Source organism: Zonotrichia albicollis, chromosome 1 (assembly GCF_047830755.1).
Source record: "Zonotrichia albicollis isolate bZonAlb1 chromosome 1, bZonAlb1.hap1, whole genome shotgun sequence".
In the NCBI taxonomy this organism is placed as follows: Eukaryota; Metazoa; Chordata; class Aves; order Passeriformes; family Passerellidae; genus Zonotrichia; species Zonotrichia albicollis.
In genome coordinates, this window is record NC_133819.1 from 33,477,713 (window position 1) to 33,501,582 (window position 23,870).

The 23,870-nt window shown below is 41.6% G+C and overlaps 3 protein-coding genes across 12 annotated transcripts in view; 2 read left to right on the forward strand and 1 right to left on the reverse strand.

The window, feature by feature from the left end:
• NFE2L3 (NFE2 like bZIP transcription factor 3) overlaps positions 1-2,722 on the forward strand; it is a 17,317-nt gene extending 14,595 nt beyond the window's left edge. For both annotated transcript variants that reach the window (XM_074537615.1, XM_026798758.2), the window contains exon 4: positions 1,511-2,722. In XM_074537615.1, coding sequence (XP_074393716.1) covers positions 1,511-2,722 — 1,212 coding nt within the window. The remainder of the gene's footprint in view (positions 1-1,510) is intronic.
• HNRNPA2B1 (heterogeneous nuclear ribonucleoprotein A2/B1) lies at positions 1,228-22,853 on the reverse strand. Of its 5 annotated transcripts, XR_001333315.3 has the most exons (12): positions 22,632-22,853; positions 17,497-17,607; positions 16,437-16,583; positions 15,130-15,340; positions 14,743-14,844; positions 14,564-14,653; positions 14,009-14,071; positions 13,422-13,541; positions 13,022-13,144; positions 11,906-11,988; positions 10,450-10,580; positions 1,228-9,624 (listed from the first exon to the last, which is right to left on the reverse strand). XR_001333315.3 is itself a non-coding variant. In XM_014273306.3 (11 exons), exons 1-10 carry the CDS (start codon positions 22,659-22,661, stop codon positions 11,927-11,929), a joined length of 1,059 nt encoding a protein of 352 aa, XP_014128781.1. In that variant the 5' UTR covers positions 22,662-22,853; the 3' UTR covers positions 1,228-10,580; positions 11,906-11,926. The 5 variants fall into 5 exon arrangements, 4 of the variants coding, with proteins under 4 accessions (XP_014128781.1, XP_074393749.1, XP_005480939.1 ...); XM_014273306.3 differs by having other exon boundaries at positions 1,228-10,580; XM_074537648.1 differs by lacking the exons at positions 1,228-9,624; positions 10,450-10,580 and adding an exon at positions 11,269-11,754 and having other exon boundaries at positions 22,632-22,852.
• CBX3 (chromobox 3) overlaps positions 21,973-23,870 on the forward strand; it is a 14,436-nt gene continuing 12,538 nt past the window's right edge. Inside the window, exon 1 of one of the 5 annotated variants that reach the window (XM_005480881.4) lies at positions 21,973-22,157. The gene's annotated coding sequence lies outside the window, so the exon portion shown is untranslated. Of the gene's footprint in view, positions 22,158-22,878; positions 23,037-23,870 lie in introns of those variants that run through there. The other 4 variants (XM_005480880.4, XM_005480878.4, XM_005480877.4 and 1 more) reach the window with 4 other exon arrangements.

The following is a 23,870-nucleotide window of genomic DNA, read 5'->3' on the forward strand; positions in this document are numbered from 1 at the left end:
CTCCTCTTCTGTTCAGCTCTGGAAATGGATTGCACACTAATGAGATGTAGAAGTTCATCAGTTTAGTTTTCTCTGTTCTCAAAATTTGAAAGGAATTTGGCTGCAGCCTTTACACAGCTGTTACAATACACAGTAACACATTGCATATTTTATTTAACATTATCAATGCACTGCTATCTTGTGACAATCTATCTGTTGAATTTGGATTGATTGTTTCTGCTAAGTATCAAGTCTTTACAGTGAGTGGAGTTTTTTGATAGCTGACTTTCTAAAAATCATTCTTTTGAAAGGATTAGTTGAAAATAGCATCTCTATCCCACAGACTGCAGGTGGTCAGGTACAAGGTAACTCCCTAGGAGAAATAAGGCAAGACCACCTTCTTGTTGCCTGAGCTCCCAGTAAGCATAATAGGGAACCTAAGATGTTCTGGTCCTTATGGTACATCATTCTTTCCCTGTGAAAAGTGCTTTTTAAATGTTCACTGAACGGCAATCAGAAAGTTCTTTCCTGAAACACAGTAAGGGCACTCAACTATGGAGGAATCCTGTACACTTCCTACTTGATGTATTTACATTCTCAAGTACTTTGTACTGATCTAGTTCATGACTCCTCTGCCTTTGTGCTTCTGAGACCCAGCAACTCTAACTCAGGTCCTCAAAAGGTGGGCCTTAGTGCTACTACAGCATTACCAGTCCTCTTTATTGTTTGAACATCAGGGCTGAGGCATCACATATCAGCTTTGGCTTTGTAAAAAAACCCTGAGTAGTAATTTAAAGTCAAGACATCCACAAAAGGTGTGACTTGGTGGGGAGATGTTACCTCCAAACTGATCAGTAAAACAGTTCAGCTGAATTTTGGATGCAGTAGACTTCAGTTAAATGGAACTAAACCAAATGTGGCACCTCACAGGCCTGAAAGCTTCATAAACTGTGAAATAAGTAGTGAGACTGCAAAAGCACAGACTTAATATTCCTGTTTCCACTCTTTTCTCCAGTGTTGTCCTTACTGGTTAACTTCTGCAGATGAGCTATTTATCTTCTTTAAAAAGTTTGGTTTTTAACAGTGTAGCACCTTGAACCAGCTCACCCTTGAATCATCAACACCACTGCCAGGGAAAAGGGTCATGACCACTCCTCCCAGCAGGACATTTTTCTTAGATCAGATCAGACAGAACACATAGGCCACAGTTTGTACACTTGGCAGGAGTCCCATTTTTCCCTCTCAACCCTAATAGGTCCCACATTGTCCTTTGCAAGTCCTTCTCCCATTCCTTCAGTCACTTCTGCACTCACTCTTCCTTCCTCCTTTTGCCACATCCCAATACAGATTATGCTTTATACAGATGGGAAACAGCATTCCAAATAGCTAGAAGAAGAGTTTAACATACAAAAATTTGGCTTTAATAGAATAAAGTACTGGAATGTTAAAAAATGTTCGTGACTGTTTAGGCAGGGGATATAGAAGCATTCATTTTATCAAAGATCTCATTTTTTCCCCCTTCATCTTTTAGGTGAACTTACTGGAAGATACACAAGTTGCTACTTCTAGTAGAGGCCAAGACCCATCATCCTCACACCACAATATAAACTTGACCCAGACACTTCACAACAGTTTCAGTCCTCCTGATGCCATACTACTAAGAACAGACTACCCCACTCAATTAAATTCAAAACCAAGACACTTACAAAGGCAAGAGTTTTTCCCTCAATCAAGCACTGATATCACAAATCCAGAATCACAATTTCATGGGTCAAATTTGACAGGGCTGTTTTCAGCTGCTGATCTTAGAAATCTAACAGCCCATGATGATAATTTTGATGAAATTAAGCTCATGTCTTTGGCTTTGGAGGAAGGCTTCAGTCCTATAGAAGTTTCTCAGATCTTTGAAGAGCCTGGCTCAGATTCAGGACTACCTTTGAATTCAAATCACAGCACCACCTCTTATTCAGTCTGCTGTGAAGGTTCTGTTGGGTACAGCAGCGGTATTAAATCTGCTCCTGCACACGGCTTAGGAGCTGTTGGTGGCCTCTGCCAGGAAAACATCAAGCACAGCCATGTGGAATATCCAGGTGTTGCAGAGTGTTCTACAGAAGCCATGCTTCAGCAATTTCTTCATAATCACACTTACAATCAGCTGCCAACTCAAGCAGCATCCACTCCAGAGTATTATCAACAGATGTGGATGAAGAAATCAAATGAAGTGAAGGAGAGGTGCCATAATTCTATTGCTGCAAACCGGAGCAGAGATGAGTGGCGTGCAAAAGCTCTGAGAATACCATTTTCAGTGGAGGAAATTGTGAGCATGTCTGTTGACTCTTTCAACACCATGCTAGCAAAGAACCAGCTGACAGAAACTCAGGTATCACTTCTACGTGACATCAGGCGAAGAGGAAAAAACAAGGTAGCTGCGCAAAAATGTCGTAAACGCAAACTGAACGCAATTCTTAACTTGGAAGAAGATGTGTGTAATCTCCAAACACAAAAGGAGAGCCTTAAAAAGGAGCACTCCCAGTGTAGCAAATTAATCAACCAGATAAAGCAAAAATTAAACAACTTGTACCATGACATTTTCAGTAGACTGAGGGATGACCAGGGTAGACCTGTTAACCCATGCCAGTATGTCATTCACTGCAGTAGCAATGGTAGTGTTTTCATAATACCCAAGCACTTGGCCAAATCTGAACAGAAACAAGATAACAGAAAAGAGCAGAAACAAAAGTAAGATGACTGGAGATCACCTAAATCACCTTTATTTTGCCTGAAAGGGTGATAAGAGTACGTGTGTGACAACTAACGGTCAGTGATTACAGCAGTTTAAACACAACCTACACTTGAGGAGAAACACTATATTGAAGAGTCTGGCAAACCCAACCAGCTGTGATTTGTTAGAAGGTCCGTGAGCTGAGGCTTCCAGATTAGGAAATCTGTTTAGTTTTATTTAGAGAATTAAAGGAGCTAGACCATCAGTGTAGTGTAGCTTTATAGACCTATGTTAAAACTAGGAATTTAGTTACTGGTAATGGGGGCCAGAGGGGAGAACACCTGTGAGAGATGAAATCAGCTTTGGATCAATGTTACACATGCAAGAAAATGTTTTGGTCTTGAATACTTGACTCTTTATACAGGAAATGATCTTATTTTATTCTCTAGCACTGAAAGAAAAATTACAGTTCTAATGCATCTTCAGCTTAAACTCACTGTGAATTTACATAAGCTCAAGAGATAACTGCATGCTTTGCATTTATTCAGAACAGTTCTGCTTTTCCTGGTTTTCCTTTGAGGAGAGCAGCCCAGGAGGCTACTGCATTTTTCCTCACTACTTTCAGCATCGTAACTCCAAGCAAAGATAGCCTGCCACTTAATTTTACAACTCATACACTCAACCTGCAAACATGCTGAAAAATAGTGTCTGATTCAATATTTTCTTACCTTCATCCTCTGCAACTAAATCATTTTCAATTTTCTTCCACAGAAATGACCAATGATGAAGGAGTTTCTGTTCTGTTTCCTAGTGACTGTGATATTTATTTGTGTACCTTCTGTTTTCCTCCCATTTTGACACCTTCCTCAAGAAATACTTGAGTTTTTCTCTGTGGCTTTTTAAACTGGTATTTTTAAGTGTTTTTAATGTTCCAGATTTAATTTTTTAAAATATACATTTTACTTAGTCTTTAAAATAAGTTGAACCAAATGACTGTTTATCTATACTTGTAATTTTGAGGTTACACTCTGATAGTGCTCCAAATGAAGAGTTTCTTGGTTTGACATTTATTTGTGCTATTAGAAAGGAGAAGTTTTATTCACCCACATACTTACAACATCCTATCCTTAGTGTTTTACAGCCTGAAAAAGGTCTGCAAGAGAGATGGCCTAAAAGGCCTGTAATGAATAAGGAAAGAATGTTGAGGTATACTATTATGAAAGTAACTACTAATATTGATTTCTAGATAACAACAAATACTTCTTCTTAATTTTATAACTAAAACACATAAAAATGGTATTTAAAAAGTTCTCATTGGTCATGGCACGATGACAATGGAACAAACTTACATTCAGGTACAATAAAAAAATCACTTGTACCAACCATGTAAGAACTCCACATACCAGCTTAAATGCCAAATTATACCTGCTGAAGAAACAAACTGCCACTACCATGGAAGTCACGTTGGCTACTTGCACTTATCTGTAACAAAACTGATACTATCAAGTGATATTTTCTAAAAAGGGAGCCCTAAGATAGTGCCAAGTGCACTGAATTATCAATAATGAAATCAGACTGTTTGAACAATTTTCTCAGCATTTTCTATTAAAATATTTCTTTAAATAAATGTGTGCATGTGCTCTTTATTGATTCCACCACAGTCTCACATTGCTAAGTGTAAATTCATAGCAGAAAGTCTCATTACTGACGGTATGCTATTTTTTGCTATTGGTTAAGCATCAGTGTGAGACATACTTATCCTAATCAGTATTCACATGGGATTTGTCTACTGGCAAGATCACAAACTCCACCCAAAACATGCATATATATATATATATATATATATATATATATGATGAATTGTTAACTTTATTTCTAGTTGTAGGGGAAAAAAGAAGTGCATATTCAAGTCAGCATGATCATAATCAATTAAATGACATAAACATTTTGAAATCCATGCACTCACTTTTTGCAGGACAAGGTCTTTAAACCTACTTCACTGCCTACGTGCATAAATTCTCATAGCTACTACATTAGGCTCACAACTGAGAAATCCAGAAAGCCAAGTATTTCTGCTTTAAGGCCTCACACAGGGAAGAAAAAAAAAAGAAAGGCCTAAACTTTTTGGTGCCCACTCCTTCAGTAGCAGTGGCAGGTGAGCTCTGTGGATTTTTGTAAGGCCAGCTGCTAATGGAATAATTGCATATACCCAATTGGGAAACAGCTACACAGATACATTTTGGTGCATGCCAAAAATAAAGTGTACTGTAATCCTTTCAGAACACAATACTAATGGAAAGCAAATTACTCCAACTGATCCATTTAAGACATCACCTCCAATACCATTCCTTTCCTTGTAAATTTGCAGATTGTGAAGGATTATGAACTGCCCTCAGCTAATTCAACTGTCATTATTGCCCAGTAACTGTATTTCTTTAATGTTGATGTAAGTCCCCCAGTTCCTCAGAACCCACCAAGCAACTCATGGAAATACTGATTTTGGGCAGACTGCAACACTAGTGATGATACAATGAACTTTATGTCTGGATGTGTATTTTTTTTAACCATCAAATACCTGCCCACAGGACAAAACAAGAGGTGGAATTCAGACTGATGTCCTGTTTTTAATTGTAGACACTCATTTAAAGTGTCTTCCCTTTCTGCAACTAGCCTGTGTTAAAAATAAAATTCCAAACAGACAGACACACAAATAAATCCACACTAAATGAAAATTCCCAAACATGGCCTGGTCTTGGCTATGCTTTATTTTTCCATGTCCTTAAATGATGTGTGGTTAGGCTAGCCAGCTGAAGCTTTTAATGCACTTTATGTACTGGCCTTAGACCATATCTGCAACCTCTATACCAAAACAGAGACACTACAGAATTGAACTTTTCAGGTAAACAGGACAAATCAAAGTTGCTACTGAAAGGGTTCTAAAATGTGGTAACAGCTGACTGAAGTCTGTCTTTATTGTTGACAGATCAAGATTTTCACAAAATCAAGATCCCAAGTGTACAAACCAGGAGCTTTATTGCATGCAAAGACACAGTATGGTATCAAACTTACTCTGGAGCCAGATGGCACAAAGACATTACAGCTGCACCCTACCTTGCTACTACTCTGTTGAAACACAAGTCTCAGAGGTTAGACTGAAAAGACGTGTTAAATATAACTAGGAAACCATTAAACTGAGGATTGTAAACATAGCTGTTGACAGCAACAAAACTCAGAAATACCCAAGTGGGAGTGATCATTAAAATACTGGTCCCTGACAAAGCTTTGAAGTAGTCTGTAACACTTCAGTGCTCAACTGCATTTTTGTTACGTTAATAAGAGCTTATTTGCAAGAGGTTAGGAAAGGTCAGATTACATAAAACACTTTATGGACTGTATACCCATTATTGATAGCAGCAACTTGTCCTACAAAGCATTACCTGCTGGCTGCTTCAAGATTCACTCCTGTTCTGGAGAAACATCCACCAGCAGCCAAGGCAAGCTGAGTACTCCATCCAACTGCAACCCCACTGGCTGCTTTGTGAGCTGTAAGGCTGGACACTCCCGTAGAGGCATCCGGCAACCAAGCGCTCCCAGAACACACAGCCTAAACGCTGCACGCACTTTAAATGACCACTGCTGTACTGCACTGAAGTGCAGCTTTGAATTCATGTTTTAGGTTTTATTCAATAGATTTGGCTTTTTACAGTGCCAAATTTTACAAGCTGAAGATGTTCCTGCTCAAGAGCTTACAATCTAGTTTTAGATGGGGGAACCAGAATAAACTTCAATGAGGAAAAGAACAGACAGAGCACTTAGTGAGTATCAACTTGTCAATCTTTGTCTCAAAACACACAGACACATTTAGTTCATCTCTGGGAGTCATCTAACAAGAATCTTGAGGACAGAGGTGGCAGAGACCTATAAATAAGGCAACAGGACACTCAACAGCAGGGTGTAGTGAGAAACTGTTTATTAAGTAAACCAAAGAGAGATGGCAGATGTAACCACGTGAAGTCGTAGTACTGTAGTGTGTGTCTCTCATGAAGTACTGCAACTTGACACCTGCTGCACAACTACCACAACTCCATGAAATCTACCAGCCACCCATTTTCATACAATATCCCCAAATGAACATAACAAGGGGGGAGGGAAGAGTGCTGGTAACAGCAATTTTCTAGGACTTTCCCCATCACCCTTTTTTGTACCGTAAAGCAGCATGGGAGGGCTCACAAGGTGCCTGAACACTGCTGACCTAATGTGCATAGCACTCTGTCAGGTAAGCCACACAGGTATTATTTATACAATTTTACTGCTGATGAACAAAGCAGTTCTTGCTCCATTAACTGGAGTAACTCCTGACAAAATTTCTGTGCAACACGAACCAACAGTAGCTGCAAAGCAAAAACGTGACTGTTGTAAGGGACAGTACTTTTGCCAAAATAGATTATTACCCAGGCAAACCCCTCCATGTAACACTCCTATCCTAGACACACTGAATGGTATGGCTGAATACACACGAAGAGAAACAGCCATCTCCTTTAGATGGAAAAGCAACAGCACCTGCTATGGTAGTGCTCACTTGCATCACACACTACTCCAAAAACCAGAAGGAATACCAAACCTAGAGGGAATGCACAGCCCCAGTATGTTCCCAGCAAATTATCCTCTACCAGTGAAGCAAAGCTGCCAAAACAAATTCAGCTGATAACTGTTTGAAAATTCAGATCCATTTCTGGGGCTTGGGTTTTCCTCCCCAGAAGCTATATGATTTCATCACAAAGAGATCATGTACATTCATCATTAAACTAAAAGAACAGAGTCTCTCCTACACATAAAAAAGTTCATGCCCTGTTCATTTTACAGCATTAACTGTTCACATTTTCTTGAATGTTTTTAAAGATCTGCAGCACAATAGAAATGAAAAAAATTCAACTTTCATCGTACATAACACAAAGTCTGAGTGGCCAGAACCCTACTACTGACATCTTTTCACCATCTCTTTATAAATACAAGTCATACTTGATTTTTGGGTGTTCTTTGGCTCACACACCAGTTAGCAACAAGTTACGCTGTTTTTCTTTCTTCCCTCAGTTTGCTGCATGAAGTGTTCGCTGGGGGAAAGCTGGACCTAGTACTGACCACATGATCCTCAGCTGTTAGTACCTGGAAACACTGCCATGTTACACTTAGTTGGAAGACTAAGTCTGCAGTGACGAAATCCCACTTGTTAGAAAGTAAGAATCCATTGTCTACAAATTGATGACCAGTAACTGAGCACACAATACTGCTTTTATTTGAAGTTGCTAAACTCCAGTATCAGGTTGACTCAAAACCGAGATTTGTCTCACCCCATTTGCTGGTGACCATTGTTGACTGTCACGTTCCTTAACTTTTAAGGTCATACCAAGAGAAAAGTCATGAAAGTTCAAAAGCAGGACATCAGGAAACTTACAAGACACCAGGTTTTCAAGACTTGAAATATCCAGTAATTTCATTCTTGCACAGTGCTGTCTCCCCTATACGCTCCCTCTCCCCACTGCCATCAGATCAAAATGAGAACATCCTCCTTATGGAAAACATACTCAAAGCAAGTAAATTTTAAACCTTGTTGCTACACTACTGAAATAGTATTTTAAACAGAAAAATTACTGCCCTTTGAAGTGGTTTGGTTAGTTTTTAAAATGGTGTATGAATGTGGACTTGGCAACTGCAAAGAGAAAACTTCCATCAACTACATCTAAGTTATAGGAAAGAAGGCAAATTCCTTATGATCTGGTCATTCTGTTGGAAAGAAGAAAGTAAAGCAGATTTGTGCGTCTTCATTTTCTGCTTCCACTGCAGCCCACCGGTCACCTATTCAAGTATTTCAAAGTTCAGCTTAAGAAACAGAAGAAAATTGTACGTGAATCCTTAAACAGTATTATTAAAGGTTAAAGACACGATTCTGCCAAAGCATATAAATTTCACGTTTTGAATAAACCATGCATGAAGATAAGTGGTTAAAACAGTATAACCTCAAGATATCTTCCCTTAAATACACTCCCAACTGAGCTTTCCCAAGTTCACACTTGGTGTTTGTTTTATTGGTTTTGTTTGATTTGGCATTTTTTGTTTTGGTATTTTCTTTCTGCCCCCAGATGCAGCTATGGGTAATCAGCTTTGTACAGCAGGAACTCTACATTCCAGTCAGTCTGTCTGTCTTCATGCTAAAAGCACTTTAAAAGTGAAAAGGATAAAGCTCTTGTCCTATTGAAATCTGACAAACTGGCTTTGGTGGTAGTTTCATTAACAGTAAAGTATGAGGTAATATAAAACACAGCCAAATACAGCTACTTTTAAGCACCTGTGTCCAACAGCAAAGACATCAGCACTTTTAAATCTGCAGCCCTGTTTCTCCCAAAAAGAGAACAGATGCCCATGTTCAGAGAAACAAGTTCCATGAACACACGTGTCAAATTGATTCTGTTTTAAATTCACCTCAAAGTGGAATGTTTCAAATCATGGAAGGGTCTAAACATAAACATTATTTAATGTTGGATACACACTAAGTTTTTATTAAGCATTACACTAGAACTACTTTGGTATAAAAATACTTTTATTTTAAAGCTATGAAAGTTATAAATATATGTAGTTAAACTTTCTACTCACAGAATGTTTGCTGTTTTAACATTAGTGATTTGTTTCTCCTAACGAATCTGAATTTTATTCGAAAGGTTTACAAGACATTATTACTATAATTTAAAAAACCCATCATTACAGGGATCTGTACTAATTGTGATGTTTTATCAGAATTCATTTAACATCTAGATTTTTAATGAAGGCAGCAAAAACAACTATTTTCTGATGATACAGAATTTCTTATTTCTTGAAGCGTTTCTGTGGTTGACCACTTCTTCATTAGTTACCTGCAGCATGGCACCTTCCTGCCAAAGAAAAAAAAAGTGTATCTGAAGATGTTTATCACATATGTCTAAACCAAATTACCAATAGGGGAACTTCAGCCATTTTAAAAAAAAATAAGTATAAGCAGTTCACTGGTGTGTCTAACACAAAAGGAACAGGACTTTTGTTTGCTGAGTCCACGTTCTTCAATGGGTAGCCTTTTAGAGGCAATGAACTTTGAAATGAAGGCATTTTTGGTTGCCTTTTTTTTGACAGGTTTTATTGATTTTTATTTAAAACCAAATCTAGTAGAGTATGCCACCCTTACTCTGAGTAACTCATTCAATACTTGATAAATTTCCATCAATTTGAGGTGCACACATTCAATGCAGTGAGAGTAAGGCTGACTAAATTTGGCACTAAGGTTTGTTAGCTGCAAGAACTATAAAAAATGGTGGAAACCTCAACATTCTAGCCAAATTCCAATTTACACAAATACATTGTACACTTATGAAATACCACCTGCAGTTTCATTTGAAGGTTTCACTTGCCCTCCTAAAGAACTGCTTATGCAGTTGTTAAAAGAATGGACGACACATTCCTTCACAGAGGCAGATGTATTCTGTGGTGAAATTTTTCCTTACACGTAAACACTCTAGTTACTTGGGAACCTTCAGGATGAAATGTGTTATATAGAATAGATTACAGCAGACAAGACACGGAACAACATAGTTCATTTTCAACAGCACAGAACTACCTTCATTGCATTACCTTGCAACCACCATAATGCATAGACTCCCAAGAAAAAAGAAAATGTTGCAGGATGCAAAAATAAAGTTGTATGATTTAATTAACTTGTGACCTACCATTTTAACTACCAACACCAGGGATGGAACCCTTGCAAAGCTTTACTAATGGACACTTGCAGGTCTCATTTGTTCAACTGTAGCAGTGTACAGTGGCAGCAGTCTATGCTTGTCCAGGGTTCATATCATAGCTAGATTCCAGTAGGAAAAAAATATGTTAAGTAGCTGAAATTAACAATTATTTTTGTAAAAAAAATTTAATAATACAAGAAAACAGGATTCACAAATTTCTTTTCAATTTGTTATAATTAACTCAATTCATTGCTATATGTTAAACTACATAATGATAATCACTATACTGAAAGAATACTGTCATACATTATTAATTTCTTGGGTTTGAAACATTAAGAAAGGAAAAGTAAACAAGATCTTACCTAAAGAAGTTTAACTGAAGCTTAGAACTATTTTGCTCTACACCCTCAGCCTTCGTTGCCATCCTTATAAACAATCTACCGTAGTTAAAGCTTTGCAGAGATACAGCACAGCTTTTTAAGACTGGCTGAACTTTTAGTGACGTTTTCAAGAGTTCTCTTGTACTAGACCTGCGTCCCTGGAAGAGTACCTTGCTCGGGTTTTTTCCTTTCCTTGCCATTGAAGAAGCAGCATCTAAAAAATCTAAAAAGGTGTTTCTCCTTGCAGAGATACCCCTTAAGTTACCTAGATAGTTTAAACCTGGTAATTTACAGACAACATACTTTTTCTCACCAGCATTAAATTTTACACGTACAACAATAGCTTTGTATTATTTGTGGGACCTTATACTACCCACTCCTTGCCTTATTTTACAGTATTAAAAAAAAAATCTAAAATTACACAATATTTCCTTTAGAATTATTTTATTAAAATCATAAATGTACAACAGCTTCTTAACTCTACACACGCACTTAAATTTTTAAAAGGAAAACGTTATGTCTTATTACACCATGATCCTGGCTAAAAGCTTTTCAAAACTTTGAGAAAAATCTTAAAAAAGGTTTCACATGTCACCTGAAACTTACAAATTTAACATTATCAAAGGAATGCTTCTACACTTACAAAGACCACTAGAAAGAAACAACAATTAAAAAGCTAAGAAACTGTCTCAAAGGCATTTTTACAATCCTTCCTCCACAGTAAGGTAATGTTATTAAATAATCCAAATCCATTCACAAAATGGCTCTCTGCATCTGCTCTGGTGTCTTCTGCCATATCACTGCATATTTATGCATGACTGAGATAAGTGTTTCCTTAACATTGTTATTTCGATAACCTGAAGCTGTTCTGTTACCTCTGGGCTCTCATCCTCTCCTATTTATACAGTGAAGCCTGTTTCAACAGAAGTAAAGAGTAAAAAAATAGGTTATGAAATTATTCATCTAACCATTTTTTAAAGGAAAGATAATATCCTAAAAAGCTTTTAACTCCTGCAGCTACTCTCAAGAATCACTGCAATATTAACACTTAAAAACATACTTACCCATGGCATGCTTGAAGAAACTCAGTAACGGCTCCTCCCTCCATATCCACCACTGCCTCCACTGCCCCCGGGACCATAGTTTCCTGCAGATGCAGAACAAGAAACAGAATGGTCCCATCAGTACATTTTAAATCTAGGAAAGTTTTCCACAGAAGCAATCAATCAAGGCTTGACTAAATGAAGAGTAACATCTGCTTTACTTCCAGTGACAGCATTTGCAACACAGACTTCTAACTTTTCACTGTCTTCCTCTAAAGAACCTTCAAAGACTGCCACAGGAAGCAACTACATGCTGAAATCTTACAAGATTCAACAGTGCCACATGTAATCTGATGCACTGTGCTGTCTTAAGACTGTGAGGGCTGAATTTGCTTGCAGGCTAAACCTTGTAAGAAAGAAACCTTATGTTTCAGTTTCCATTTCACAAGTCTGATACTCCATATTAAGTAACTTTTAGACAACAAAAAGTAGGATGCCTCAGAAAAAAAGACACAAGAGGAGAATAAAGAGGAGAATAAAAAGAAATCACAGCAAATATGCTGGAAATTAAGTAACTAGACTCTCCACAAATAGTGTGAGCTGACAGCAAAGAACGTTAAATAGAATCTTTAAAATCGAAATTGCACAACACTGTGGAAAAAGTATGTTTTATCTGTTTCATAATAAAAATAAATTTCCCTGAGACAAGCTTTACAATCTCAAGACACTGAAGCAAACTTGCAGAAAGAACACAGGCACTGCAATACATCTACTGCAGAAGTTATCCAATTCCTACATACCCACCTTGGAATCACATAGAATAACCTGGGCTGGATGGAACCTTTTAAGGTCATCTTGTTCCAAACCCTCTGCCATGGGCAGGGTTATCTGTCACTAGACCAGGATGCTCAAAGCCCCATCTAACCCTGCCTTGAACACTGCCAGCAATGGGGCACTCACACCTCCTCTGAGCAACCTGTTCCAGCACCCCATCACCCTCACAGTAAGTTTTTTCTCTAATACCTAATTTCAGTCTACCATTTTTTAGTTCAAAACAGTTACCCCACGTCTTCTATCTCCCCCAAAGTCCTAGAAGTCCACCCACTACAACTACAAGGAAATATACAGGACATATACCTCCACCATATGGTCCCCCCATGTTCCTGCTGCCACCAAAATTTCCACTTTTCATCGGACCATAATTTGAAGGTTGTTGGTTGTAGTTGCCAAAATCATTATAGTTTCCACTTCCATAATTGCCTGTATTGTCAACACAAAAGTGGAGAAATACCGACATGAGCTAAAATGGATGCAACACTTAAAGACATCCCATTATAAAAATTCTAAATAAAGTACAAAATCACACATGTATTCCAGCAGTGCAAGCACTAAACAATGTTTTTGTTCTATTTCATACTACTTGAAAAACAACAACTTCCTTACACAACATTTCCAAACACCCATTCCCCCCAACGTCAAATGACTTGCAGTAAAATTTGTAACTGAAATGCTTGAACAATTTAAGCTTAAATGTTACCTCCTCCATAGTTGTCATAACCACCTCCATAGCCCCCACCCTGGTTGCCATAACCAGGTCCTCCTCCACCATAGCCTCCTCTTCCTCCTCCATAACCAGGACTGCCACCAAAGTTGCCACCTGTGTGAACATAATCCTTTTAAATTAGCTTTTCAATATAAAATGCACTCAAATGATACAAAAAGAATATTTTTCTGTTTAGAAGAACAAAGAGAACAAAAAAGGTAGTTTTGTAAAGAAATTTCTATGGACAGAACTTTTTAAAGCATACTACCACCCACCCTAACTGAACTATGACCAAACCCCAACAGTCAGACTGCCTGAAGACCTCAACTGAAAGGTTTAATTAATCTTCATTTTCCGGGAAATTTAAGACCCACTCTTATCCTAAAGATAATAATGCTTGTCCAAAAAATAATCATACAATCTGCCATATGGAAATCTGACATAAGCCAACAACCATGTACATTTCTTAAAACCAACAAAATGGCCCAGGTTATTCAGGTAAATTTTACACATATGAATATTAATATGGAAGTGTTTCTTAATGAGAGAAAAACACATCACCACCACAACAGCAAACTAACCTCCAGGTCCTCCGCCATATCCATTATATCCATCACCAAATCCACGGCCACTTCCATATCCATCTATTGGGAGAAAAAACCCCAAAGGATTTCAATTTACCTGTAGCAAACTAGGCAAATTCTCAAACTCTTATGAACTAAATCTCAGAAACTATCAATTAAGAACATGTACAATTAGCTTCAGAAAAATAAAGCTAAACATCCAATCATTGCTCTACATTTTTTCTTTTCTTGGGTTTATATGGTACCCAGCTTTAAAATGTCAAGCAAGTGCTGCTTAGAACCAGAGGAATCTCTTTTTAGCAAATAATTACGTTTAGATTACTTTTGGCTTACAATAAAAACTAAAAAATAAAAACCAAACCCAACCAAAAAACCACAGCCAAAGCAAAACAGAAAAACTGAAACACAAGTTCACTTGCAAGTTACTTTTCCCAAAAATTCTCTCACCTGCTACAGGTGCATTTAAGTCAAATGGTACCACAGCATACAAAGTTCTCCAGAACCAGAAAAAAAGCACTAATAAGGTAAAAAATGTAAATGCTACAAACATGCCTGTCTTACCGGCTCCCCCTCTGAAATTGCTGCCAGGTCCTGGACCAAAGTTGCCACCACCTCCACGAGCATCACCAAAACCGAAGTTTCCTGTATCAGTTTATCATTTATAAGTAGTGAGATTGTGGAAAGTGAACACAAAAATCAACCACAAACTACTAACCATTACTTGTACATACCTCCTCTCCCACTCCTAGAATTTTGAACCTCCTGCATTTCCTGTCTAGAGAGAGCTTTCCTTACTTCTGCATTATGTCCATTGATGGTGTGGTACTTCTGCACTGTAACCATACCAAATAACAGGCTATCAGCATTTAACTGACAAGTCAGAGTATCAGACTTCTAACACAAACACATTCTGAATCATATAAGAGAACACAAAATACCATACGATTTTTTAACAAACACGACAATGCTTATTTGAAATACATGTTCCCACACAATCCAGCAACCTATGATGTAGCAAATAATACAGGCACATAACTAAATCCCATTATCAGTAAGCTTAGCTTTACGCTGAGGCTGTAAGAATTAATACAATCCAAAGAAGGAGTGAAATTACTTACATACAATTTTATCCACAGGATCATGGTCATCAAATGTAACAAATCCAAACCCTCTCTTTTTACCAGACTGTCTGTCAGTAATGATTTCAATAGTGTCGATTTTCCCATACTCCTCAAAGTAGTCACGAAGGTGGTGCTCTTCAGTGTCCTCTTTAATACCACCAACAAATAACTTTTTCACAGTAACATGAGCACCAGGTTTTCCAGATTCCTGTTAAAAGAATTTTCTAAATTAGCACCAAAAAAACCAATTTCACAAAGAACTATTTTACCTGGATTTCAGGAACAGAATTCAGATAAACTACGATTTTTAAGGTACAGCCCTTTTTTAAGGCATGACCTTGCAGGCTCATTTATGGGGCCTTCTAAGAGGAAAGTCACACAGCATTACTTGGAGGTTTTTCCTCCCTCTTTTATGTCAAAGCTTTAAAAGCACCAAAAAATGACACAGATTATCTGTCTGAAAGAACTGCAAGTATTTAGTAAGTTAGAGCAGACTTCTGTAATTGTTAAAACAAAGATGCAACAGCTTCTTCTGCCCAATACCCTGACAGCAATGAACTCACACTGCATTTGTATCAAGGCCGTTCAACCTCAGCAAATTCACAACTATGCATTTTAATCCCATTAAACAGCATACACACATGCTGTTGTAATTATCTTTTTCCAAATGCTAACCAACCCTGCATTCTGCAGGGAATGGAGAGAAAATTGGGATAGCTAAATGGGGTACCAGTGATTACAATTTCCATTTCCCCATACCTTTGGGACAGCTCATTCAAATCCAGTTCATCAGTCCAACCTTAATCTGGTAAACCCTCCCAGAGCTTCTGTGTGGTGAACAGAACTTGCCTTATAATCCACCCTTGCTCCTCAAGCACTTCTGTGCCACAGTAACCTGGCTCTGGTTTTATGTACCTTTTAGAAATACCCCAGAAAGATCTTGGAATAATCAGAAAGACTGACAGGAGTTTATTAATTTGAGGCTTGTAACAGGAACTATTCCAGAAAAGTTACTTTGGAATTTGCATAATTACAAATATTCAACAGAATATGTTTGCTACAACGTTTCAGACCCCAGACGTGTCCCTTGCAGACATGATTCCATAACCAGAATAACATAATTCACTGTAATAGTAGACATTTATATGAGACACTAAGAGTGTGGGAAATAATGCCCCAACTATCGGCTTTGAACCAGGTAATTTAAACCCAGACAATTTCAATCAAGAACAAAGCCCAACTGTCTGACCAAAACAGGCATTTTTCAAAGCATGAGAAGCACCTGCTTTCAAAGCCATACTTACCTCTCTAGCCACAGCTCTCTTAGGCTCAACCACCCTTCCATCAATTGTGTGAGGTCTTGCAGCCATAGCTGCATCAACTTCAGCCATGGAAGAGAATGTTACAAAGCCAAACCCCCTTGATCTCTTGCTTGCAGGATCCCTCATTACCTAGAATCAATAAAGACATTTAAACTATTTCTGTCTCATGTTAAGCTTTTTGGTAACAGTATTAAGAGTGTGTAAGCTTAATTTACTTTTTCCTTGGTTTGATTTCAAAACACAAAGCAGCACACTCTGTTGATTTAGTATGAGTGACACTGCTTGGGATCACAGAAATTCAAACCACTGCTGTCCTCCAAGACTCAGTTAACTCAGAAATGCAGCTAGATCAGTGAGGTGCATTTATATTTGTGTTTATTTTTGGAAGAAAAAACAAAAACAAAACCATTCACATAGTTTCTTTTAAGCTTCATGAAGACCACCGACTTTAAACCTGTGTTATTACTTACTACTCCCAAGACACTTCAGCAGAGAACTTCTACCAGAGTCACCATCCCTGTCAGTATTTAGAAGACACACAAATGCAGGTGCTTACAGACATGGTTTAGGGATGAACTTGTCAGTGCATGGTTAAATAGTAAGTGGTTTCTTCCAACCTTAACAACTCTACGAAAACATCACAGAGAAAGACATCCTTTTCCAGCTTTACTGAGGCTGCTTACCAAGACACCATTTTTTTGCCAAATGTTGTCATTACCAACCACACAGATGTAACAGTGCTCTCTGTAAGCACTTTCTAATGCACTTCAGACAACTTTCAGATACCAAAGCTGAACTGTTGCAACCAGTAGTTAGATAATCTGGGAGAATTTTACAGAAAACAGATTGTTAATGTTCTCTAACTTACTCAAGCTTGCAAGAGTGAAATTTACGCATTGCTACAATGGACTAAACTGTGTGTAAGCAACCAACTGTACCATTAAAAGCTAATATTCCATCTTCTCTAAGCAATCCAGAAAACAAACATTTAAAATTCCTACACATTCCATGCCACTGCTACGCATTGGTATGCTGAACTTACCACACAGTCTGTAAGCTTTCCCCATTGCTCATAGTAACTCCTCAAGCTCTCTTCTGTGGTTTCAAAGCTTAAGCCGCCAATGAATAGTTTGCGGAACTGCTCCTTTTCCCTCTGCCACGAGAAAAAAAAGCTTACATTAATACAATTTAAAACATCTCTTCTTCATTAGCAAATCAAACACTAACCAAGATTTTTGTAGGTGTCAAATACTTTCAGTAAGACTTATTTTCAAAATGAGACCTGGCTCTTCTAAAAGTTTTACCCCTATTAAAGGATTTAAGTAATTTATGCAATTCTATGGGTCCACTTTTACAATACAAATTTTTTTAGTTCTTATTCTTGTGTCTCCCTCTAAATATGAAGAACAAGGGACCACATTTGAAGACTTTCAGAATATTCCTCTGTAAGACCCATATGAGATGCTTTTTAAAGAAAATGAGAACTTTGGGATTTGTTTTTATTACAGATAATAGGAATTAATTTATACTGTCTGATTCCATCCTGGGTAACATTCAATTATATAAACCATTCTGGTTAAAATTGTTCTACATTAATACTACTGTACTATTTATCCAAGGCGTTGTGAGTGAAAATCAATTAAATACATCTGAGTATGTTCTATAACAGGTTAACAATTCCTATTTTCCCCATAATTACTTAAACAAATGAAACTCAAGCAATCTGTAAAATTTATCTGGAATCCCATACCACTGGAATTACCAATAAACCTATACACCCTCAACAGGAGCACCATTAAAATAATTCATTTCAAAGTAGAAATGTGAATAATACATATTCATATCCACTAATGCTTTCAGTAAGACTTTATTTTCTTGCAGAGAAACTATCACTGCACTTGTTAAGCAGAGATCTTTTATGTAATGACAAGAGCATCATTAAAAAACCCAACAAAAATCAGGACCAGTAATAAGCTATTGAATTCACTTTTCTTGTATACACTGGTAAACTAAAGCAGAAAGGAGAACCTTCCAACTTCTACCAGTTCAGAGCACTTTTAAAGTAACTTTTCATACAAATCAGGCCTTTTAATTGCCAGGCTCTACATACAAAAGTATCACTAGCTCATAAGTGTGAAAATTTCATGCCAAACTTAAAAAATGCACTAAGAAGTAGTTCCCTTTCCTACAATGTTGTTTTGAAGAGAATTGTTCTTCTAGGGACAAGAGAAATCAAACCAAATCAATTCAGCTTTTTACTGTTAACTAACTTTAAAAATCAAGAAAATCTGCTTGGGTGTTTGGTTGTGTGTTTTCTTTAGTGTGGTGGTTATTTTTTATACAACTCAAATATAGCAGCAGGAAGTGCAAGTAACAAACACAATTAACTGTGCAATGGGGACCAAGCTAAATTGAAATAGGAAACTAGAAAAACACTGAGCCTAAGAAAATAAGGAAAACACTGCAGTGCACATTTGCTTTTACAAGTATTAAGCCAAGCTGCATGCAGACCAACATATTTTCTGAAGTTGTCCAAGGCAGGCCTGGATCAAGATGCATATAACAGAACACAATTAGAGTAGGCAGTGACAACCCAGGGTTTTTTCTTCAAAATACACCTCTCTATTACCAGCCTCATGTACTGCAGTCTGACAAGGAAGTCGACTTTCTCCCCTCCTTCTTCCAAATACATCCTCTATTTAAGACTGATGAGTTCAAATTTCTCTTGAAAAATATTTGGAATCTGCTGTTGGATCTAGTTTTTTTTTAATTCTAGGAATAAAAAAAAAGCTAGTACTGTCTCCTCCTTACACAAAGGACAGGCAAAATAAGACACCTGTTCAAACGCAGCAGACACGTGTTTTAACTAATTTATTTTCACCTCTTCGCATAAAAGGAACAAACAAAAGAACACTGCACACCAGACCACTATAAAAAAATCATATTCATCAATATGTCATTTATTAATTCTGAGTAGAAGGTAGAAAAAAAATTTAAGCAACAATACTGCAAAAATAAAAATCCTCCCTTCAGTTCTGCTGCTTGAGAACTAGGGACCATTTGCTTACAGTTTCGTGGATCTACAAGAAACCTTTTTCCTGTATAATGAATTACCATACATTTAATAAAGGATATTATTATAAAAATATGATAATTAAGAAAGTGTAGTAGGCAGATAGGATATTTTCAGTGTTATGTTAACTCCTGAAAACAGCTATAAACCTGTAAATGGAACTCAAGGAAAGAATGGAACAATTATAAAAATATACTACATGTAACTACCAGACACTGAACAGAACAGTTAATGCATTTTACAGATGTATTTAGGGTCATGATCTACCTCGAAAATCTAGGCACCGCATGTCAGAAAACAGCAATAACGAAATTCATCGCTAGCTCTTAATGAAAACCATTAAGCCAAAACAGCACACACAGGCTGCTCCACTAACATGCAGACAATCTCTACATGCAGAGAAACTGTCTTAAATGAGCCAGCTTCGAGAAGCTCTGGATGGCAATAACACTAACCTTCTACCAAAGTCCAGAAAGTTCTGCGCATCTAAAGTTTGTGCAGAAAGTATAAAATGTTCAACAATAACTATCATAATGACAGTACCTCTTAGAATCCTGAAAATACTCTTTTGGTAAAGACACAGACACCTCATACTTAGGAAAGGCCACAATTTAAAAGCTGGAGGTAACACCTCTTTCGAGATTTCCACAGTACATCCCGTGGCAGGAATCAAGCGCCAGAGCAAATTATTACCTCTGTAGGATGTTCATCCGTGTGTATTTTAAACTTTCCTTCACAGGCTTAAAGCAACTTGAAAGCACTAAAAAATGCATAACCTTTGCTGAAATATTAATCACTAGAGCAAGGAAAGGTGTTTCATATAGCGGTAACGTGCGCACACACAATCCACGCTGACTGCGGAATTAAGAATTCGGGTAAAAAAAAACGTTTAAGGGAAACAAGCGAAGGGGATCCCTGAACTCCAGGGCTCGGCAATCCCTCAGCGCTGCTCGCCCGCCGCCTGTGGCAGTCGGGACGCAGCGGCCGCGCCGGCTCCGCCATGTGGCGGCAGCGGGAACACCGCGGCCCCGAGCCGGGCGGGGAAAATGGCGCCCGGGAGCAGCCACCGCCTCCACGGAAAGGGCTGCAAATTGCTTCTAGCGTGCACCTACACACGCGGTACTAAGACCTCTCCGGCGCTCCTTTACGCCGCCGTGAATACCTGTCGACTACAGCAGGCCCCCACCTTGCCCGCTCTGCCGGAGGGATCCCCACTGCTCCTCGCACCGCGAGTCTCGGCCAGGCCGCCATTTTACCCCTCCCCCTCGCCACCGCCATTACCCGCAGCGCCGCCTCGGCCGCTCCGCGCCTTGCGAGGCCAAGACGGCCCCGAACCCGCGGAGCTCCAACTCCCCCTCCTCCTGCGACACCTCAGCAGCAGCGCAGCTAATAGCCATGGCCACGGGCGCAAGAACGCGCTGTCCGCCATGCGCGGTTACCGCAGCTTCCGCCGCCTCGCCCGGCTGCGCGCCAGCCCCAGTCGCAGCTTCCAGAACCTTCCTCGACGCAAAGACATCCAGCATCCACCCCGCGTTGCGACCCGACAGCAGCGCCCGGACTTGAGCGGACCACTCAAGCTTGCTTGTAATGCTCAGCCCCGAAAAAATTCACTGTCAGCACAAGCAAACGCGTCTCCCTCCTTAAAAGCAAGCTCTAAATCCTCCCATTCCACGTACCATATTCTTCATGGTTTATGAATTCCTGCTCGAGAGTACCGTACAACCGGTCGGTAATGGCTGCCCGAGCTGTTACGTAATTTGAAATTCAGCTCCGCGTAGTGTTAGCGCCCTCCTACTCCAGCTCGGGCTCGCTTCCGAGGTTTAATTTATTAAAAAAAAAAAAAAAAAAAGAAAAAAAAAAAAAAAGAAAAAAAAAAGGCAGGCTCCGGAGTTTAAATATCTCCAAAGGGGCTGGAGTTCTGAATAACGCCCCTACGTGTTTTTATCGTGTAATGGAAAGTCATGGACTCCGTTAGTAATGGCCGCCTCCGAAATGAGCCGAAGGAGCTGTCGTCGTCGAGCTTATCCGCTTCGACAGCTGCCGGAAAAAGCCGAACCAGGAATGGAAGCCCATTCGACTCGCTTCGGTAATTTCCGGAATCTGCCGCAGCAGGCGAAAATGGCGCTCGGCGCCAGCTCGGCAATTTCCGGACAGAAAGACGCAGCAAGTCATCGACTACCTCAGCCAGCTCGGCAGTTTCCGACAACCGACAGGCTCGCGAGACGTGCCCGAGCGCCGCCGAAGCGGCCTCGAACACTGCTGGCACCGTGTCGCTTGTTTTTGTTTGTTTTTTTTTTCCCGGATATTGAGAAAAGGCCCCGAAGGCTCAAACCTCGGCGTTAATATTAGTCGGGGGCGGCCGCACATCGCCCCTCGAAACCTCTCCCTGGCCCCCTTCCCCCTCCGCCCAGGCAGGAGGAAGTGAGAGCTACACAGATTTTGGCACAAGTGCGACACATCGCGGGGCCCCGGCGGAGGGAGGGAGGCGGACTTCACCGCAGCTCGCTCCGCTCTTTCCCCCGCACCGTCGGCATCGGGCGTGCCGCCCGCTCCGCCGCTCTGTTCTCCTCCCCTCCTTCATCCCCTCCCTTTTTCCCTCTCCGGCGGCCCTACACGCACCGCGACAAAGGGTGAGTGCTGCCGCCCCGCGCGCCAAAGAAATGGCGCTGGAGCAGTTCCTTTCTTCCCGCCCCCTCTGCTCCCCCTCCCTTTCAGCTTCACCGCGGATCTCCCGCCTGCAGCGAAGCCTCTCCAGCCGACTCCCCGAACCTCTTTTCTCACTTATGAATGAGTTCTCGGGCCTCAGAGGCCCGCTGCTTTCCGAGCCCGCTTCCCTTCCCCCTCCCCTTGCTCACGCCCAGGCCTCCCCGCCGCAACGCGGGAAATGGCCGCGCTCCAAGGGGGACCCCTCCAAATGAGCTTCAAACCCATCCCAGCGCTCCTCGCCCGCCCTCCGCAGGCCCGAGGCCCGCCCGGCCGCACCGATCGAGGGCCTCGCTCCGCGGCGGCGGGCAGCATCGGCCCGGCGCGCATTCGCAGCGGCGGCCATGATGGCGGCTGTGGCTCCCGGGGTCCGCCAACCCCGTCCGCTGCCCCAGGCTTACCCAGTCGCTTTCCCGGTCGCCGCGAGGCATCTTCCTTCTTTTGGACGCCTGGCGCGGTCCTGCGCTCGCCCCGCGTTGGAGAGACGTCTTGGCCCCCCTCCTGTGCCGGCGGCGACGACGGTCGGAGGTTGTAGCGGCTCGCGCGTAGGCGGTGGCGGCGTCGTGCGCTCTGCCCCGTCACAGCCGCCGGCGCGCAGTGCTCGCCCAGCCCAGCCCAGCCCCGCCAGCCACCGCCGCGCCGCTCCCCGCCCTCCGCCTCCCGCCCTCCCTCTCTCTCCCTCCCTGCCCCCACCCCCCGCCTCAGCCCCCCGCGGATGTCGCTGTTGCTGCTGCCGCCGCCGCTCAGTGCGCGCAGGGCGGGAGCCAGGAGGAGACAGGAGACCCAAGCGGCTGGGCACCATTGAAGTCTGTATCCTTCTCTCTCTCTTTCTCCCTCTTTTCTCTCGCTGCAGCCGCCTCCTTTCACCCCACTCACCCTCGAGTCCCTTTCCCTGACTCCCCTTTCCTCTGCGGCTCGCTGCGGGCCGCCGCGGGGAGATGCGGAGCGCAACCCGCCCGCCTCCCCCCACCGCCGCTTCTTCCCCACCCCCGCTTCCTTGGCGGTGGGGGATGGCGGGCGGAGCGGAGCTGTCGGGGAATCGGGGCTTCGGCACCCGCTCGGGGAGGCCGGCTCCCGGACCCGCGGGCGCTGTCGCCCCGGGGAAGGAGAGCAGCGCCGGGGGCGGGGGCAGCGGCACCCGCGCGGCAGACAAAGCCGGCCCGCCGGCCGTCCCTGCGTGTGCCCGGCCCGGGGGAAACGTGAAGGGGCGGGGGGAAGACGGCGTGGAAGGGGCCCTGTCAGCGGCGGCGGAAGCGGACCGGGGCCTGCGTCCCCGTTACCTCGCCCGGGGCGGCCCCGCCGGCCTCATGTGCGCCCGCCGCAGGCCCGAGGCGCAGCCGCCCCCAGCAGGCCTCCGCAGGGCTGCCTCTGTTCCGTGGTGGGGGGGCTGTTGTTGGGTTTTGAGGGTTTTTTTTTTTTACCCCTTTCTGCTACGTCTCCGGGAGACACAAGGCAAGACCTTCGGCACTGGCGCCCTGGCCCCGGCCCTTCTCCCACCTCGCCTACCCCGCCGCCCATGGGACTGCCAAAATCCATCTCCCGTATCAAGGGAGGATTGGGCGGGATCGCTGAGTCCGGGAGGCTTTCTGGCCTTAAAGGACTTCTCTGCTTTACCCAGGCATATGGGGAATTCTAGCATT

What these genes read in the sequence shown, in the direction of transcription:
- HNRNPA2B1 (XM_014273306.3), bottom strand. Translation starts at nt 22,661, where the DNA reads ATGCCTCGCGGCGACCGGGAAAGCGACTGG. An exon ending in AGAGAGCTGTGGCTAGAGAG is followed by an intron (nt 15,341 to 16,436) that starts GTAAGTATGGCT and finishes TTCTTTTAACAG; the next exon opens with GAATCTGGAAAACCTGGTGC. An exon ending in TCCTGTGGATAAAATTGTAT is followed by an intron (nt 14,845 to 15,129) that starts GTAAGTAATTTC and finishes GTATGGTTACAG; the next exon opens with TGCAGAAGTACCACACCATC.